Raw genomic sequence first — 20,934 nt, 5'->3', positions numbered from 1 at the left:
ACCCTAAATGTTTGAATGGTAGTGTAGTTGGACTGAAAATGTCTCTAATGCACATCTGCAGATCTCATTTCCAGTGTAGACGCTGTCGGTATCTGTGATTGAGAGGTGTCTTTCTCGTTTTTATCAGTGTGAAGCACTCCCTCTTAATTACAGGGGACAGTTACTGCTGCTTGTGAGCGTGCTCCATATGGACAGATCTATTACATTAGATCCCCGGCCCTCGCCGGAGCAATTTAATGTGCTGCCAGTCATCGTGATGTGACAGCGATCAGATCAGCTCACTATTTTAAGTCTCTGAGGGTCAAAAGAACAATGAAGCAGTTCTAGAAGTGCAGCAAAATCCGGTAACTCTTGGCCTAATGCGATCATGATAAACTACAGTTTGTTTCTCAATATTTCTCATCTTGTTACAGTAAAAGCCGTCTGGCTTCTAAGCTTCTGGCCAGTGAGAAATTACATTTGGGCTGCAACAATTACGGTGAGGGAAATCAGCATGAGCTATTTTTGTAATACTCCACAAACTGACTCATCTCTTCTGTTTGAACAATTTTTCTGAACATTTGCAAAAGAAGAGCCTTGAAAACAGCAGACAAGAAATTATTTCAATTATGATACACTTACGAAACGTTACTCTTGAACTGTACAGACAGTGAATCAAGTCTAAAATGTGCTAATATGCTTGGCATTTCAAAAGATGTACAACGGTCTAGAAAGATTCTAGTGCCTTTAAAGGGACAGTTCCAAAATGAACAATTGATTTAACGTTCTTCCAAACCCCTTTAACGTAATCATTTTGAGAAATATTCTGGCCACACTTTACCACATAATGAAAGTGAACGGAGACTTTGAAACTCAAAAATATTCAATAGAGCACCATTAAATTTAAATAATCCTTTCTTTTTCCCCTCCTTTTTTCTCTACTTACTTATTTCTTTCTGACTTCAGTCTTTTATCCTTCTTTTTTCCTGCCCTTCCCATTCCCATTCTTCATTTTTCCCTCTTTCTGCCCTCATTTTCATCCTACTTCTTCCTTCTTTCTTAGTTATTTCTTTCTTCCTTTCCTCTTCCTATTTCTTTTTGCCTTCCTTCCCTTTTACCATCCATTTCTTCTTCTTCACTTTTTCCCCATTTTCCTTCTTCCTATTCGTTGTTCTTTTTTCCTCCTTACCTTCCTTCCATCTCCCGTCTTCCATTCCATCTTTGTTCCTCAATCCATCTGTTCTTCTTCACCATCATTATTCCTTTCTTTAAATTCTTATATTCCCTTTTACCGTTCTTCATATTTCTCTTCCTTCCTGACATTACTTCTTTTTTCTGTTCGTTTCTTGATCTTTTTCTTTCTTCTTTCCTTCAATTTTACATTTCTTTCCTTCCTTCCATTTCCCTTACTCTTTCTTCCTTCCATTTTACCTATTTTTCTTCCTTCCTTCGTTCGTTCATTCCATTTGACCTTATTCTTTTATTTACATTCCTTCCTTCTCTCCTCTCTCCCATTTTATGTTATTCTTCCTTCAATATTACATTCAGTCGTTCCTTGTTTTCCTTCCTCCCATTTTATCTTATTCTTCCCTCCTTCCTTTCATTTTACCTTATTCTTCCTTCCTTCCTTTAATTTTACATTTCTTTCTTACTTCTTCCCATTTTACCTTATTTTTACTTCCTTCAGTTTTCCATTTGAACATATTCCTCTTTCCTTTCATTTTACCTCATTTTTCCTTCCTCCCATTAGACCTTATTCTTCCTTCCTTCCATTTGACCTTATTCTTCCTTCCTTCCATTTGACCTTATTCTTCCTTCCTTCCATTTGACCTTATTCTTCCTTCCTTCCATTTGACCTTATTCTTCCTTCCTTCCATTTGACCTTATTCTTCCTTCCTTCTTTCCTTCCTTCCATTTTACCTTATCCTTCCTTCCTTCCATTTGACCTTATTCTTCCTTTCTTCCTTCAATATTACATGCCTTCGTTCCTTCCTCAAATTTGACCTTATTCTTTCTTCCTTCCTTCAGTATTACATTCCTTTGGTCCTTCTTTCCTTCCTTGCATTTTACCTTACTCCTCCTTACTTCTATTTGATTCTATTCTTCCTACCTTCCTTCTTTCAATTTTACATTCCTTTCTTCCTTCGTTACATTTTAACTTTTTATTCCTTCCCTTCATTTTATCTCATTCTTCCTTCCTTTTATTTGACCTTGTTCTTCCTTTCTTCATTCCTTCCTTCAATTTTACATTCCTTTCTTTCTTTCATTTGACTTTTTTCTTCCTTCCTTCCTCCCATTTGACTTTCTTCTTTCAACATTACATTCCTCCCTTCTTTCCTTCCTCCCATTTTACTTTATTCATTCTTACTTCATTCCTTTCCATTTTACCTTATTTTTCCTTTCTTCCATTAATTTTACATTCCTTTCTTTTTTCCTTCCATTTTACCTTATTTTTCCTTCCTTCAATATTACATTCCTTTCATCCCTTCCTTCCTTCCATTTTACATTTTTCATCCTTCCTTCAATTTTACATTCCTTTCTTCCCTACCTTTCTTTATTCCTTCCATTTTCCATAATTCTTCCTTCTTTTCCTTCTATTTTACAATCCTTCCTTTTTCCTCTCTTCCAGAGCTTCATTCTTTTTCTTCCTACCTTACTTCCCTCCTCATGTTCTTTCTTTTCCCCCTTCCTTTTTTCTTTCATGATGCTTCTGTTCCTTCTTCCTGTCCTTCATTTCCATTCCTCCTGTCTTCCCTTTTTTTCCCTTAGTTCTTTCTTCCTTTTCTCTTTCTGTTATTTCTTGGTCACTTTTCATTTCTGTTTCCTTTCTATTTCTCATAACCCTGTGTCTTTCCATCTTTCTTTCGTCTTCCAACCTTCCTTTCCTCTTTTAGTTTTTTTTGTTTGTTTGTTCTTCCTACATTTCTTTTCCTCTTCCTGTTGTTACATGGTCGTCCTTTCCTTCTTCCCGTATTTAATTTCTCCTTCCATCCCTTTCATTCTTTCTATCGTCCTTCCTTCCTACCTACCTTACTCTTCCTGTCTTTAGTTCATCCCTACTCCTTCCTTCCTGAATTCTGCCGATTTAAACCTTAGCTAATTTGTCACTTAAATATATTATTGCTTCAGACTTTAGTGCACAATTTAAATTGAACTATTTATTGAAGAATGATCTTCACGGATTTGACCTTTTTGAGTTTGGATGAGTAAATGCTGACAGAATGTTTATTTATAAGTGAACTATTTATTTAATGAAGATTTTGACATACCTTGTTTGGCCTCCAGCTCTTCCTGGGACAGCACTGGTTTCTTCTCCTCAACCACTGGAGGCTGAGGAGGCTCTCTGGCTGCTTCGACCAATCCTATCGCCAACTCCGCTCCCTCTGGCACCTCCCCCTTCATCCCATCCTCATCAGAGTCATCATCCAGTCGCACACGGTTCTTCTCCAGAGGCAGAAGGTCGTTTTCTTTCGACTTTATAGCGAAGCAGATGGGTGCAAAGGATGCTGGGAAGTAGGTGATAATAGACACTTTATCTAGTAACTGTCGTTAACCTTCCTCACTTAGCACAAATCTGCTGCATAGGCACTGTCATTACAGTCAATGATGTGATTATTACAGTCAAACTCAATAGCTCATCTATATTTACATCAGCGGAGACACAGGGGTCAGCGCGGCATTTTTAAACGCTAAGTGAAAGAGCCTGAGCATAACAACAGCAATTAACGGATGGAGAGACATGGGATGGTGCTGTTATGTGGGTGCATGAGGACATTCTGAAATGTCAGTATGGCTGGCAAGGATGTTCTGAGGTCAGGTGGTGGGGGGCTCGATCATGGAGCGCAGAGCTGTCTTACCTTTAATGAGCTTGCCCTCGTTCTGCTGCTTGTCAGAAGAGGAGTCCGCTGTGCTGTCCCCCCCACTGTTGTAAAGCAGCGAACCCTGTGAGGCCAGGACGACAGGAACAGAGAGAGAGACACCAAAGTTACTTTACTTTGCAGACACAGGTTAAGGATGAAAATCCTGAGATCTCAGTTTTCAGACAAAGGCTCTCTCAAGAGCTTGACAGTATTTTAAAGGACTTTCTTTGTGGCGAATATGTTGTTATTCTGAGCCAGTAATTCCTCTATACTATTCACAGGTGAGAAAGAGGCGGCACAGGAAGGAGTTCAGGCTATAGGAAGAGCCTGAGAGAGAATCCATCTCATCCTTTGAAAGCCACATGTGTAATATTTTGATGTGAAAGTTTCTTTCTTTCCTCTCCTTCTTTGCTGCTTTTCCCCCCTTTACATTCTTCCTGCTTGCTTACTCTTAATTCCTGCTTTCTTTGCCTCACTTTCTTACTGCTTTTTCGCTTTCTTTCCACCTGCTTTTCCCCCTCACTTTCTTTTTTCCCCTTTCCTTCCTGCTGTTTTTCTCTTTTGTGGTTCCTTCCTTCCTTCCTTTTTACATTCCTTCCCTCCTTCTTTCTGTTTTACCTTCATTTCTTTCTTCCTCCCATTTTAACTTATTCTTCCTTCCTTCAACTTTGCAGTCCTTTCTTCTTTCTTCCCTTACACCCATTTTACCTCATTCTTCCTTTCTTCCCTTTTACCTTATTCTTCTTTCATTCTTCCTTCCTTCAATTCTGCATCCCTTCCTTCCTTCATCCCATTATACCTTATTCTTCCTTCCTTCCATTTTACCTGATTCTTCCTTTCTTCCTTCTTTACTTCCATTTTACATTATTTTCTTCCTTCTTTCCTTCCTCCCATTTAACCTTATTCTTCATTCCTTCCTGTTATTATTCCTTTCTTCCTTCTTTCTTTCCTCCCATCTGACCTTATTCTTCTTTCTTTCCTTCCTTCTGTCCTTCCTTCCTTTCTTCCTTCCCTCCTTGCTTTTTCCTCCCATTTTACCTTATTCTTCTTTCCTTCCTTCCTCAATTTTACCTTATTGTTCTTTCCTTCCTTCCATCCATTTTACCTTATTCTTCTTTCCTTCCTTCAATTTTACCTTATTCTTCCTTCCTTCTTTCCATTTTACCTTATTCTTCCTTTCTTCCTTCCATTTTACCTTATTCTTCCTTTCTTCCTTCCATTTTACATTCCTTTCTTTCTTATTTCCTTCCTCCCATTTTACCTTACTCATTGTTCCTTCCTTCCCACCTTATTCTTCCTTCTTTCCTTTCTTTTTTCCTCATTTTACCTTATTCTTCTTTGCTTCCTTCAATTTTACCGTATTCTTCCTTCCTTCCTTCCATTTTACCTGATTCTTCCTTCTTTCCTTCCATTTTACATTCTTTTCTTCCTTCTTTCCTTCCTCCCATTTTTCCTTATTCTTCATTCCTTCCTGTTATTCTTCCTTTCTTCAATTTTACCTTATTCTTCCTTCCTTACTTATCTCAATTTTACATTCCCTTCTTCCACTTTACCTTATTCTTTCTTCCTTCCTTCTCTCTTTTCTTTCTTCCTTTTTTCCTCCCATTTTACCTTATTCTTCCTTCTTTCCATTTTACCGTATTCTTCCTTCCTTACTTCCTTCCATTTTACCTTGTTCTTTCTTCCTTCCCTCAATTCTAGCTTATTTTTCCTTCCTTTAATTTTACATTCCTCTTTCTTCCTTCCTTCCTTCCTTTCATTTTACCTTATTCCGTCTTCCTCTCTTCCTTTAATTTCATTCTTTTTGTCCTTCCTTTCTTCCATTTTATCTTCCCTTTCATTCCTTCAATTTTACAATTTCTTTCTTTCATACTTCCTTCTTACCTTCCTCCCATTACACCTAATTTTTCATTCCTTACTTCCTTACCTTCCTCACATTCCTTTGTTCCTTCCTTTTTTGATTTGTTCCTCCTATTTGACCTTATTCTTCCTTCCTTTCTTCCACTTTACCTTATTCTTCTTTCATTCCTTAATTTTTACCTACCTACTTTTCTTCCTTTGTTTTTACATTCTTTTTTACTTTCTTATTTTACATATATACCTTCCTCCCTTCCTATAGTAAAATATATTCTATAGGTGAGAAAAAAAAACTAATTAATATGCAGAAACAAATATAATTCAGCTTTGTTCGGAAACAATCATTATATTTGCAGTTATGTTTTATGCCACAGAAATTACTTCACCTTTAAACAAAGAAAAATAAAAAGGCTATTTCCCACTTGCAATATGCGTTTTGGTCTGAGCTCTATTAGGATGTGAGGCAGAGTTTGAGTATCACTCTGGGAGCTACACTGATAGACGACTATAATCTCAGGAACGTTCTGCAGTGGAGAAAAGCACGGCAAGATCCTTCACGGTCATGCAGCGTAAGAGCAATACATCCCTGATGCTCATTTATCAACCATCTGCCACCAGAATGCATTCTTAAAAATGTCCAGCTCCACCTCAGTAAATGTGGAAGACTGGACTGCATACTGTGGTGTGGTGAAAAACTCATTAATGAGGTAGAGTGTTTCCACACTAATGAGATGTTGTTTTCCTAACACTGACCCAAATCTTTGTGTTTTATTCTTTTGTCTGAGTCAGCGGAAGTGTACAAATTAATATTCCACACTGCTGTACGCTAATGGGCATAGCCACTAATAATAAAGAGAATCACACACGCTGTGATAATCCCACGTAATCTTGCTGCCGGGTTTTTATGTAACAAGTATAAAAAAAACGAGTGAGAGGACAAGAGAGAGATTTTGAAAGTTTAGTGTCCCTAATGGAAGTTTTCAATATTTTACAGCTCTATTAAAGAAGTGTCTGTAGATCCTCACTGTAGCCCTGGGTAAGATGAAGGGTCAGGAGGACATTAAACCCAGTTAGATATCTCTCGCCCAAAGATGAAAGACAAGATGAAGGAATTAAAGCGGGAGATTGGATCTGTGACCAGACACTCGATAGAAAAGTGAAGAGAGACACTGTGTGGGGAAGAGAGACACTGTGGGGAGAGTGAATGTTTCAGTGTAGCCTATACTCCAACCTAGTGTTGAGAACCCTTATTCAAACTGATTTAAAAAAAATACCATAAGTAAAAAATAAAAATCTGTGTGCATTTTGACTAAAAAGTCAGAATCAGCTGCCGAATCATTCAAATTTATACAATTCCCATGACTACTCCTACATAAAGAATAAAACTGCTGTGAATTCCAAGCGCTCTCCTCAGTAGTCCATTTGTTTCCGTCTGTTTGCTCTGTGTTTAAAATGAGAACTTCAGTGTGCTTTGGTTTCCAGACAGTCGTTCGTTAAAGACCACTGCTGTCTACTTACATCACCGAGTTAATATCAAATGAACATTAATAACAAATCAAGGGTTGTTCTATAGTCTCCCCCTGTGAGCAACACTACTTCTTTAGCCTTGGGTTTCTTTAAACTCATTCTCCCCTGTAGAGATGGTGCCATACAGAATGTCTTCATCCGCTCATATAAAGGCAGTAATCCCTTAATCCTGTTTATGGGTAAAGTCAGCAGAAGAAACGCACGCTGATGGACCATGGCATGTGGAAGTAGCTCTATAATAGCAAAACACGGATGAGCAATGTGACTACGGGAGAGTTAGCATGCTGTAATTTAGAGTACGATGGCAGGTGTCACTCATGAAGGCTTACGAAGAGATGTGGTGCCATGGGAAATATGATTCTGCCATCATCTCAAAGAAAAATGATTCACCCATAATCAAATACACTCTTTTAGTGATCTTGTTAAATCAGACAAATTCCTGACACAATTTACATCTCAGAATATTTGCACATTTTTGAGTTCACATTTCAGCCCCAATCCCCTGACACCACAGATTCCTTTTTACATTGTAATCACTGAACAGCGGTGTGTTTGCGTCATCAACACAGTCAGACAGCTGTTTAGCTCTGTAGCTAGGTAACAAATGCAAAAGTGAAGGCATCTACAATGAAATATATTATTTCCTTGAGTTTTTTTTTTACACGTTTTTCTCCATTTGGTGCTGGATTGCAACATAGAAATCTGAACAAAAAGCAGCTGAAGGCTGACATGAAGTTTGATTGTTTAACTTAAAATAAGGTTGCTGTTAAACAACAGGAAAGATTGACAAGGGGAAAACGTTTTTACACAGTTACAAGTTAGAAGTCTTTTTTATATTTAAGTTTAGTTTATTTACTTATAACTGCAATTAGAAGGAAGGTGATGGTAAAAGGTTAACACCTTTCTGTCACATTACGTTACATACCGCCATTCAAAACACAATCAACTGCAAGAAAACAATAACAAATATAGCTGCAAGCAGCTATTAAAGGGCCAAGCACGAAAAAGCTAAAATGAAGAGCTTTTTCTTTTGTTTTGGATCAGTAGGTGGTGCTGTGCCAAAACTACTCATGTGCCCTCAGGTCATGCTTGTTATTACACATACCAAGTTTGGTCAGAATCCGCTAACGCACTGTGGAGATCTTAACACAAACTTTGTCAATTTCATTAACACGCTTTATGAAATCTGTTTGGTATTTCAAAAAGCTTTTGATAACTTTCAGCCAAAATGCTCTGAAGATGATCTGAGCCAATTTTGCTGAAAATTGGACAAACCATATAGGGGTTTCTTAAATCTTGCCCTGGAGGGCCAATGTGCTGCAGAGTTTAGCTTCAAACCTGATCAAACACACCTACCTGTGATTTTCTAATGATCCTGAAGTCATTAATTAGCATGTTCAGGTGTGTTTGATTGGAGTTAGAGCTAAACTTTGCAAAAAAGTGGATCTCGTGGACCAGATTTGAGGATCCCTGGTTTAAGATGAGTTTAAAAATGTTAATTTTTCAGAAAATTCTTCAACAGTTCAAAAGTTATTTGCAGAAACACGAGTCCAATTTTGACCTGTTGGTGGCGCTACAAAGTTTGCATTAAAGACTTCAAATTTGCTGTGGTTAATGATGAGACTGTCCTCTATCCTAGTGCCAAATTTCGAAACGTTCCTGCAAGCTGTTCTATAAGATTAACAACAATACCCTAAAGCGTTTGAAAAATGCAGAATTTTACTACAAAATTCAAAATGTTCCATGCTCAAAATGGCTGATATAGGAAAATGGGGTATTGTTTTATTTAGTATGCCGCTCCAAATCAAAACGGTTACACAAACGGTTTGGTATATCAAAAAGCTTTTGATAACTTTGACTGCACTGTCTAAATATGATCTGAGTCAATTTTGGTGAAATCGGACAAACCGGCTAGGACGTTTGAAGTTGATTTTTAGATAATATTTCGAATTTTAAATTTTGGTATGCATTTGACTCAGCATGAACCTTATGTTTTAAAAAATTATTAGCAGAAATACGATTGAAAATTTGGTCTATTGGTGGCGCTAGAGAGTTTAAGATAGAGACTCCAAATGTGCTATGGTTAATGTTGAGAATGTCCTCTGTGAGCCAAATTTCATAACTTTGGAAAAAATAATAAGAAAAAAGAACATGACGGAAGTATAACAATAAAAAAAAAAAAAAAAAAAAAAAACGGATACAATGGTTGCCTACACACCTTTAGTGCTTAGCCCCATATAAAAGTCTGAGCAACAACATTGTTGTATCTTATCTTATTTGAAGATGCTTCAACTTTTTATGCATTACATTTCAGTCCATATTATAAGCTGAGAAATCAGACCAAGCATCATGCAATTATGTGTTAAAACTTGTTGCGTCAAATTACATGTTGTAAGAAAATGTACTTTGCAAAAGCAAAAGGTTGTTTTTCCTTACTGCATCTGTCTTGCATGAAAGATGCAAAGACCTCTGGCTGTTCACCTTAAGGCTTTTTCTGCAGCGAAAAGCAGCAACAGAAAAAGCTTTGGTGCTGTGAGACTGATGCCCCGTAAGTGCGTTCGTCATCAGTGCATCATCATTAACGATTCACTTTGGCAGAATTAAACCAGAATGTTTTCCAAATTGAATCCCAGACTATTCAACCAGATTTTCTCAGTGAGGTTCCTCACATTCCACCTCAGAAAGTAACTTTAATGCAAACCGAACTGAACTTTGATGTCAAACTGACTGAAAACTCTAGCGTATCTTATACAGCAAGTACAATTTTCACAAAAAAGACTTCCATCTGAGCAGTGGCAAAACCACTTTCGTAACATGTAAGGATTCTCTAAAAGTTCATGTTGCAGAGAGCACAGAAAGTGACAACAAAAACAAGTTTTTAGTCAACAAAAATAGGTTTCTTACTCCAAAAAGTCAGACGAAAAACAAAACTGTGTTCCAGACAGGAAGACAACAAATCAGAAAACTGCTTTGAAGAAACTGAAGACTTATTCAGTAATGCTGCTCCTGTTCTCTTAATTAATCAGTTTAAATGAGCTGTTGGAGGCCTTGTGTACAGTTTGATTATTTACACTAATCAAGCCATCAACGCAATTGCCCGAGGATTGCTGGGTTATCTGACGAATCCACTGCCGCCCTGTCACAGCGTTCCCCTCCTGCTCAAAAGAAAAGAAAAGCAGGGCACTACAACAAAAGATAAAAAAACGACAAAACAAATTGGAATAACAATAGATGAAGGGGTGTGGGAGGAGAGGTGCAACCGAGGTTCACTTCCCCAGAGCAGAACACAATGAAAGGTGGCAAACAAAGAAAGCAGGGTGACTGAAGCGCTCCTTGCCTCTTTAACCTCTTCAAAGGTGAGCTGGAAGACTGGTAACTGAGTAGACCGAGAGATAAGAAAGAGGAAGACATACAATGCATCCCTCAAGTTGTATGTGACACAAAAAATGTCTACAGCCATGTAACTATAACTTAAGTCTTTAGGGCAAGGTATTTACAGTAGTCAATGAGGCAAAGCATTCACAATGGACATCTATGAGGCAAGGCATTTACAATGGACGTCTATGGGACAAGGCATTTACAGTGAAAGTCAATGGGATAAAGCCATTCAAAATGGAAGAGTAGGGGATAATACATTTAGAATGAAAGTTCACAGGGCAAGGCATTTGCAGTGGAAATCTACAGGGCAAGGTATTTACAATGGAAGACTATGGGACAAGAGACGGTTTAAGGACAACTTCACGCATTATGTAGTCATGTTGGAAAGGTCATGCGTGGTTAGTCCTTCGTCTGTGTACTGTGGTTCAGAAAGCAATGTCTGAATATGATCTGAGCCAATTCTGGTAAAAATTAGACAAACTTGAAGCAGAAACATGAGTGCAAATTTGACCTGTTGGTGGTGCTAGAGAGTTCGAGGTAAAGACTCCAAATTTGCTGTGGTTAACGATTAGACTGTTCTCTATCTGTGTGCCAAATGTCATAACCTTTCCACAAGCGGTTCTATAAGTATCATAATACGCTAAAGCGTTTGAAAAGTAAAGCATTTTACTACAAATTCTAAATGGTCCACACTCAAAATGTCTGACATAGTAAAATTTTAAAAATCATTTGATTGGTATAACGTACCAAGTTTGGTCAGAATCCGCAAAAGCAATGAAAAGATGCTCATGTCCATTTTTGTGCAAATTTTTGTCAAAATCGCTTTATTAAAATTAACACGCTTTACGAAAATGGTTTGGTATACCACAAAGCTTCTGATAACTTTTTGCCAGCATTGCCCGAATATGATCTGAGACAATTTTGGTGAAAATTGTACAAACCGTCTAGGAAGAGTTCAAAAAATTCAAAATTGCAAAATAAATCTTAACCTGTAGAATTTCAAATTTTGATTGAAATTTTGGCCTATCGGTGGCACTACAGAGTTTGAGATAGAGACTCCAAATTTGCTATGGTTAATATTAAGACTGTCCTCTATCTGTGCCAAATTTCATAATTTTCCCGCAAGCATTTCTATGGGCTGCTATAAACCACCTGAAGCAGAAGATAAACCACCTGAATTGTTGTTTTACCTTTTTTTTGTAAAGGGCATTTGACTTTCTTTGCACATTTGCTTTGTAAACACTGGGTCGGGCTGGGCGATTAATCGAAAAGTAATCGAAATCGACATTCAGAACCTATAATCGATCAAATTTTTCCAGGTCAATTATTTCAATTACTTTCTCTACTGCGTGTGGAGTCACGTAACCCAGCTCCATTAGGCTATGTTATTCCGCCGACGTGTCGATGGAGAGCTTAAGCAGTATTTATACAGTAAAAAGTATTTACAGGATATACAAGAATAATTTTATTTAGAAAAGATACTGCTTATTTTTTACTTTTAATATTTATTATTATTTTATAAATAATTCATTTTGTTTCCAAAAGTGCAAGTTATTTATTTTCACTAATTTAAGAAAAATGTGACTTTTCGTTTTAAGCAATGTGTGCTTTAATTTCAGTTGTTCAACACTGATGTTCAATAAATAATCATAGATAGTAGATAGTGTGTGCACCCTTCATTCAAAAATCTCTCACTTGTAATATGTGAGCATATTTACTGTACAAAACTTGTCAGTGAACTATGAGGGCAAAAAAATAAATATTATTTAAATATAATTAAATATAATTTTATTAATGAATAAAATAATCGTTCATTAATCGTAATTGGGTTAAAATGTTCAATTAATCGAGATTTTGATTTTAGGCCAAATCGCCCAGCCCTACGTGTGACCTTTCCAACATCATTGCAAAATGTGTGAAGTCCAGTTAGTGCAAGACAAGACAAGCATTTGTGGCTAAAAAGTATATAAATTTGATTAGATTTTTTAGAAAATGACCGATTATTTTGCTAAAAAAAGACCCTTATTCCTTAGCTGGGACTGAATGGACTGAAATGTAATGCATAAAAAGTTAAAGCATGTTCCTTTTAAGAAAACTTATTTTTATAGCATTTTATAATACTTCTTTTGATTTCCATTTTTAACATTTCAAATTGACAATGTATTATGAATAAACATGAATTAGCAATGAACAAGTGTGTTTATGAACATTAACCTAGATTAATAAAAGCTATAAAATACAATTAAATAAAATTCTAGGCGTTTGCCCTTTAAAGCGTTTAAAAAAATTAGTCATCCATTGTGACCCATCTGTAATTTTTTTAACTGAGGAACTAGAGGAAATAATTATTTCGAAAAATATCCGCAGAAACACTGGTGCTCTCATACTGTAAGACTGTAATCATCAAGGCTTCGATTAAACACACTGGATAATTTTCTTTACAGTTAGAACAGACATAATAAAGGAGGTTACAGAGTACAAAATGCTAGGACTGACGGAGAGACTCTAATTACAGATAAGATCTATAATTGATGAAGCAGACGCTTAAAGACAAAGACTCAGCTCATAGGCTTAAAACAGAGGTTGGGGTTTGCAAATATGCCTGCTTAATCACCACAGAAGTGAGCAGGAAGAGCTGCTGTTTGTTCTTGCACTGCCGCTAATGGCCTGCCAGTTGCAGTAATTACACACTGTGCTTTTAAAGTAGGTACGAGAGAATACGGGAACCTTGGGACTTGATAGAAAGCAGATACCCTGGCACCTCAGTTGGTCCTTAAGTGAACTAGGTGAGACGTGAAATAGGACGAGATAAGAAGCAAGCATGTTGCGAGAGAGGTGTGAGGAATGGCACAAAGAAAAAAAATGAACAAAAGTCATGCCAATATGTGACCACAAAACCAGTCTTAAAGGAGTAGTTTACTTTCAGAACAAAAATGTACAGATAATGTACTCACCCCCATGTCATCCAAGATGTTCATGTCTTTCTCTCTTCAGTTGTAAGGAAATTATTATTATTATTTTTTTTTTTTGAGGAAAACATTTCAGGATTTCTCTCCAACTAATGGACTTCTATGGTGCCCCCGAGTTTGAACTTCCAAAATGCAGCTTCAAATGGCTCCAAATGATCACAGCCAAGGAAAGAAGGGTCTTATCTCGCGAAACGGTTATTTTCAAAAAAAAAAAAAAAAATACAATTTATATATTTTTTTTAACCTCAAATGCTCGTCTTGTCTAGCTCTGAGATTAAAAAGTATATAAATAGTAAAAGTTTTTAGAAAATAACAGTTAGATGAGACCCTTTTTCCTCGGCTGGGATCGTTTAGAGCCCTTTGAAGCTGCATTTTGGAAGTTCAAACTCGGAGGCACCATAGAAGTCCATTATATGGAGAGAAATCCTGAAATGTTTTCCTCAAAAAACATGACATGAACATCTTGGATGACAAGGGGGTGAGTACATTATCTGTAAATTTTTGTTCTGAAAGTGAACTACTCCTTTAAGTAGCACGGGTATATTTGTAGTAATAGCCAAAAATACACTGTATGGGTCAAAATTATCGATTTTTCTTTTATGCCCAAAAACATTAGGATATTAAGTAAAGATCATGTTCCTTGAAGATATTTTGTAAATTTCCAACCATAAATATATCAAAACTTAATTTTTGATTAGTATTATGCATTGCTAAGAACTTTATCTGGACAACTTTAAAGGCGATTTTCTCGATTTGCTTTCTTTCCTACAAAAAAATGACATCCTTTCCTACACCCACCATATTGAGCATGGCCATTTCTGATTCATTTTTCTACGAGTGGTCAGTCTCCTCCTCCACATACTGTCTGCAGTCTATATTCAAGACCCTGTGGATTTCATTCACTTCATGCATTGTAAGTCACCAGAAACCAAAGGAAAGCTGTAGCCTTGGATGTACATAAAAAAGAGCGAGGGACACATGATCAAAAATGGTTTAGCTAAGGAAAAAGTGCCCTAGAGGAGGCTGTAAAGTGGCACACTGCTAGAAATGTGCAGACAGCCTTTAAGCGCCAGTGTCTTAGCTGAGATACTGGTGCTCGAAGGCATTTCTCAAAGTCACTGACATGAGTAACGCACATCCATCTGACAAAGTAAAACATGAAGAGATTACTACAGCCTTAATTTCTTTCAGCCGCCTCCAGGTGACACCACTAATCATTGAAAAACTCATAATTCTTTTGATTAAACAAAGCACAAAAAAATGTATATTAACATAATTTTCAGAATTACATATTTGTAAATATACGGAAGACATGCAAATGTCTTTCCCTTTCTACGCCCTCAAAAAGCACAACAAAGATAATTCCTGTCTTTCCCTTTTCATGTTTTTAAAGCAGTCCACTGGATATGAAAGGGAATGCAGAAAGCATGCCAGAGGGTAAGAAATAAACACTTCTAAAAATGAAAGCTTTAATTTTCTTTACTTTAATTTAAAGAAAAAAAAACATGAAATATTGGCAGAGAGAGAGAAAAACCGCAGAGAGAATTTTTAAATTATTTAATTAAAAAAAGTCACATTTATTAAAAAATATCAAAGATTATATGTAAGGGATAACGCCACTCATTATCGCAAATTAAACCAGGCTGATCTGGATCCCAAAGTGGAGTGGTTTTAGAAGACCTTAAAGGGGTTTACTTTGTGATAATGAGCAAATTACAGTTTATTATTCTGTTAAATACACGGCTGCTTATAAATAAATAATATAAGCAAACAAATAAATAAAAAGGACATGAAATATTGATCTAAGCTGACATTATTTTAACATAAAAAGAATGCACTGTGCTGTGAGAGAGATGAAACTAGCTATCTAGGAAATTGGCTGCCAGGGACAACATGCATATATATAGTTCAGTAGCCATTATACATAAAATATCAGCAGGATGCTACGATCAGCCAATCAGAATTAAGTATTTTAGAGAGCAGTGTAATAAGCAGAAGAAGAACAGAAGAAAGCTCTGTGCAGTTCAGAAATCCTTGTAATGTACAACGCATTTTGATCTAATTTTTAATAAAAAGCTACAATGTTTGTGGAAAACGAAATGTATATATATATATATATATGCACTTTTACGACAAATGAAATATCAAGCCGCTTCATTTCATTACGTGCAATAAAAAAGCGGGGAGAAAAAAAAAAAACATCAAATGAAAAGCTCAGTTACACAGAGGTCTGGAACTGCAGGGAAATGTTTCCACTTTTCATTAAAAGCAGCTAAAAGGCCGACCGTTTCATTTAAACATGAGTGCGTGCCAAAACCTCAGAGCTGGAACGGTTGGCGGTGCAGCATTTATGTCTTGTGGAGAAACTCAAAAGCTGCAGCACAAAACAATATTGATGATTTATGAAGTTGAGGGACCAGCCAAATGCCTTGATTATTACACAGGGAAATATTAACAAGGACCTCAGTAAATCAAGCAAAAACACACTCCCATTCAGGTTTCTAGAATGCCACACAAGGACAAAACCTAGCTGGTTTCATTCAAATTAACTTTGAGGATATTGACTGAAATATCAAGTAATTAGACCGTTAATGAAAGCAGAGAAACAACAATGTCATGTTGTCATCTGACATACACATCAGACTCTGTTTTTCTTTGATAAACACATTAAGTGCTTGACTTGGTTTAATAGAACTGACATGTAAAGCTTGTCTGAGAAAGGTCTGATAAGGAGGAATAAAACAGGGCAATGGGCTCCGGAACAACCATTACCACGTTTAAAGAGACCTTATTAAACATAAGTACATGTTCTTCAAAGAGAACACTTCAAGAACGGCGATGATGGCTAAAGCAGACAGTTTTAAATACGCGACTGGGTCGCAATTACAAGAATCGTGACTTTAAGAACCTGCCAGCTTTAAGGTCAAACTCCACACCTGACCTTAAAAATAATTTAAAGCGCCTTAACCATCCAGGACAATACATTATCCCTCTAAAAGTCAAGCCACAGCAGTCCCAGAGAGTCTCCAAGACACAATTCTGCCTTGTAAAAGCCTTTTACAACACGTTCCCTCATATATTCCCAAAAACATTATACTAAGGAGGGGAAAACACATGAACTGTGGTTAAATATAGCTGACTTAAAGTAGTCAGACTTTGCTGAGATGGAGAAATCTGAACCAAATGTCAGTCGCTTTGAAGAAGATCCCAGAACATCAAGTTTAAATGCTGGCGGAGACCAGAGATGCTGAACTTTGCGAATCATGCCAAGTGTTCTCTGTGGATTCAAAGGAACATTATGCAATGCAAAAAATTTTGTGATGAGATATTAGATTGTGGTTCTTCTGTGCATGCGATTGGGATATTATGCCCTTTTCATTCATTTGATACAAGTTTTATTCACCCATAAGCAGAAGAAAAGCTTTCAGGAATTTGGTGGGACATGGGTTTTAATGAGGCAGCGGGTGTTAGTGAAATATGATGAACCACATAAACTGCCATCGTGTAGTAGTATGATGCTCAAAGAACTAGTTTGTAGGATGGTGTCCTTGAGGTATGCACACAAGTTATAAGAATAAATTGATTTTCACAGGCTTGGGGCTTCTTCTGTCCTTCCTCTGAACCTCCGGATTTCTATCCGGACCGCGCAAATAAAAATCCCCAAAAATGACTTAAATGAAAAAGCACTGAAGTGTGCATGAATGCAGATGCACCGCAATCTCGCTTCATCTGACAGCGCTTAGACATGGTTCAGTTTTTCTATCAGTTCACTTATTCATTCTAATGACGTGATAAAATGCACAATTTAAGATGATACTGAACTAAATACTCATGCAGGAAAAGCTAAACTTTCTGCAACACCACCCTTGAACTGTGAACATTTACTGGCCATAAAACAGCATTTAGCATAAAAGGTACTGGAGCCATATATATATATATATATATATAAAAAAAAAAAGAATGGAAAAAAAAGTATATATCTATATTTTGTAATTCAAGAAATAAAACTAAGAAAAGTGTAGTACTCTTTGCATATGCTATTTTAGATTTTTTTAGATTTAATACTTTGCTTGATCTTATGTAATGATATTAAGACATTTAAAGAGTGATTTGAAGAGACAAATTTACTCACCCTAATGCCAAACTTATTGAAGAAATTGAGAAGAAAACTGGGGTGCAAGCAAAATTTAATCTTGATTACTTTGACTGCATGGACAAAAACGGAGTCACCTACTCTCGTGTTCTATAAAAGAAAGAAAGTCATAGACATTTGGAAAGACAGGAGTATGAATAAATGATGACAAAGCTTTCATTTTTGGGAAAACTACTACTTTAAGCCTCCAAAAGAGTCTAAATACTTCTCGAGACCACTTGATCACTCTTTCAGACAACGCTTAGCAGCAGTCCAAAAATGAGCTCAAGGGATCTCCAAAACTTTCTACCCAGTTAATTTAGGGAATGCATATCGAATCTTATGCACCCAAAGCAAAGCCAAAGATTTAAGAGGTTGGGAAGCATTCAGCACATCCGGCAGCTGGAATGATTGCCACCCAGTTGGAAGTACAAATAATAGTGGAAGGAATTCAAAATGAATACACAACCAAAAAAACTGCACAGATTATAGTCCAAAAACTTCTGAACAAGTGAGGAAATTAGCTAAAGCTGAAGCCCAGCTTTGTCTCTGGAGACAATAATCCTGGCAGGGTGAGCAAATAACATCAGATCCTGCTGTGAGCACAGCGTTGCTGCGTTGATTGAGACAATGGAACATTTCGTCTAATTTTCCCACTAAAACACTTTCCTACCTCTTTTTCCTCAATCTACTAAGCTCTTATTTCCTTTCATTCCTTATTACTTCCAAGCACCATATTTAGACAGATGTAAGCAGCAGGTCTAACATCTTTTCTGATACAGTGATGCAAGGTTCTTTATTGGCATCTACAGTTCCAAGAACCATTGACATCCATGAAACGTTAACATTCTACAAAAGGTTATTTTCATAGTGGATAAAGGTTCTCTTTTGGCATCTACAGATGCATAAAGAACATTTGACATCCATGAAACGTTAACGTTCTACAAAAGGTTATTTTCATAGTAGATAAAGGTTCTTTTTTGGCATCTACAGATGCATGAAGAACCTTTAACATCCATGAAAACGTAAAATTTCATTAAAGGTTCTTTATATTGGATTTTTTTTTTTTTGGCATTTATAGTTCCATAAAGAACCTTTGAAATCCATAGAACCTTAACATTCCACAAAAAGTTCTTTATAGTGAAAAAAGGTTCTTTATTGGCATCTATAAAGAACCTTTAACATTCATTGAAACTTAACATTCAACAAAAGGTTCTTTGTAGTGGAAAAAGGTTCTTTATTGGCATCTACAGTTCCATAAAGAACCTTTGACATTCATGGAAACTTAACATTCAACAAAAGGTTCTTTGTAGTGGAAAAAGGTTCTTTATTGACATCTACAGTTCCATAAAGAACCTTTGACATTCATGGAACCTTAACATTCCACAAAATGTTCATTGCAGTGGAAAAAGGTTCTTTAAATATTTTAAGCATTTTTCATACCAAGACAAAATGGTTCTATTAAGATCTTTAAAATGAAAGGTTCTTTGGGGAACCAAAAATAGTCATTTTATGGCATACAAAAACCCCTCAGGACTTTTATGTTTAGTAGTGTATATCTCTCATTCAATATTTTTCTTCCTGCATCATGTAAAACAACCCTGCAGGTAAATATATCTGACCATAAGACAACCAATAAAAATGATTTTAACTGATTGATGTTTTTTGAATGACGATAATAAGTGTGTTTTGCTGGTACCTTGACTGATTAGGATCATGGATAAATAAATATGACACTAAAGGACCACTAGTAGGTCACATATTAGGCCCTGTCTTAATGAGCGCCTCATTAAATCATTCATTCAAATGATTTGTTCAAAATGGCTCATTCATTCAGAACCAAAGCAAGTCTTTATGAATCGATCACTGAATCACTGGCTCAAATGATTCTCTTGGTTATGAGAAGCACAAAGGTTCTAATTTGGCTTTGTTTGAAACTATTTTCATTGATGAAACAGAAATAAAACAGACAATGTAACTTAATATAAACTTCTTTTGTTTATTACTGTTAGGGTTGGGAATCGAAAATCGATTCCGATTCTGGAATCGGATACTTAAGAGAAAGAATCGGATACTTGTTATAAAATTAAAAATTCGATTCCTCGTTTCGATTCCTGGGTGAATTTTTTCATCTAGTGATCTGCCAGGACCTTCCGCGCGTGCAATCGGCCAGGAGATCGACACCTCTTCACTGGCAAGGCGGCCGCGAGCGGAAACTCAAACAGTGAAAGTGAGTTGTTCAAAGACTTTTTTTTTATTAAACTCTGTGTACACAAACAATGTTCTCAATGCTCGAGTTCATGTGTAGAGACCCAGGCGATACTTCGAGCAAAGTTTCATGGTGTGTCGAGCCTTCTTAGTGTTGTAAAAATATCGATTTTGATGCGCTCAAATTAATGCCCCTAGTACTCCCATTCACCGGCCATTGACCACAAAACGAAATCACGGTCAATCTCAAAAACGGCTCGTTTGTTGTAATTATGCTTTTAGATATATGTTTGTCTCGTTTACAGTACAAAAAACCCCAGCCCAGGTTGCATTTTGGCAATAGTTATCCTTTAACAAAAATTATGTCCAGCGCTAATAGCCTTATGCCATCCCGAGTTCGAATCCTGGTTTGAGAACTTTTCCCCGATCCAGTCTCCCCCTCTTTCTCCCATTTTGCCTTCTTTTTATTCTACACTATCCTATCACAATAAAGGGGGAGAAAATGGCAAAAGTAAATCTTAAAAAAATAAATTAATTAACAACAACAACTACGAAACGATCATAGACAAGATATACATCGCACATCTCTAGTTTGAAGTTTGTTCAGAACAAGGGCTGTCAATCTAAATGTTTAAAAAGGTCATTAATTACATATGCCTGATTAATTGATCAAATTAAATCAGGCTTGAATTGTGCAAAAATAACAAATAAAATAGACACAATTTAATCATGGTTCAGGGGGCATGATTAATCGCTTACATTTTCTTAAACATGATACTTTTTAAATAATTAATCACACTAAATCAACATGTTCAACTGATATCACTAGTAAGAACATGAAAGGTAAGCCCTCTATCAATGAATGAATTGACCAAACCAGAAGCTCTACCCTCAAAAACACACTGAGGTATCAAACAGCCTGAGTTTGCAGGGATGACTATGCCATGGTAACCGGAAAAGGAATCGATTTCATCTGAGCTCCCAAAGTCTCTGCTTAGCCCTGGATGAAAGCAGTGCGGCGCAC

At 36.6% G+C, this 20,934-nt stretch overlaps 1 protein-coding gene across 1 annotated transcript in view; it reads right to left on the bottom strand.

Annotated features, from left to right (window-relative positions):
- Positions 1–20,934, bottom strand: part of sfswap (splicing factor SWAP) — a 116,052-nt gene that overhangs the window by 55,497 nt on the left and 39,621 nt on the right. The window contains exons 11-12 of the mRNA XM_073824021.1: positions 3,837–3,921; positions 3,249–3,485 (exon numbers count right to left, since the gene is read on the bottom strand). Coding sequence (XP_073680122.1) covers positions 3,249–3,485; positions 3,837–3,921 — 322 coding nt within the window. The remainder of the gene's footprint in view (positions 1–3,248; positions 3,486–3,836; positions 3,922–20,934) is intronic.

The sequence above is a fragment of the Garra rufa genome, chromosome 19 (assembly GCF_049309525.1).
Source record: "Garra rufa chromosome 19, GarRuf1.0, whole genome shotgun sequence".
In the NCBI taxonomy this organism is placed as follows: domain Eukaryota; kingdom Metazoa; phylum Chordata; class Actinopteri; order Cypriniformes; family Cyprinidae; genus Garra; species Garra rufa.
The sequence above is the reverse complement of the archived record's forward strand: the minus strand, read 5'-3'. Positions and strand labels throughout refer to the sequence as shown.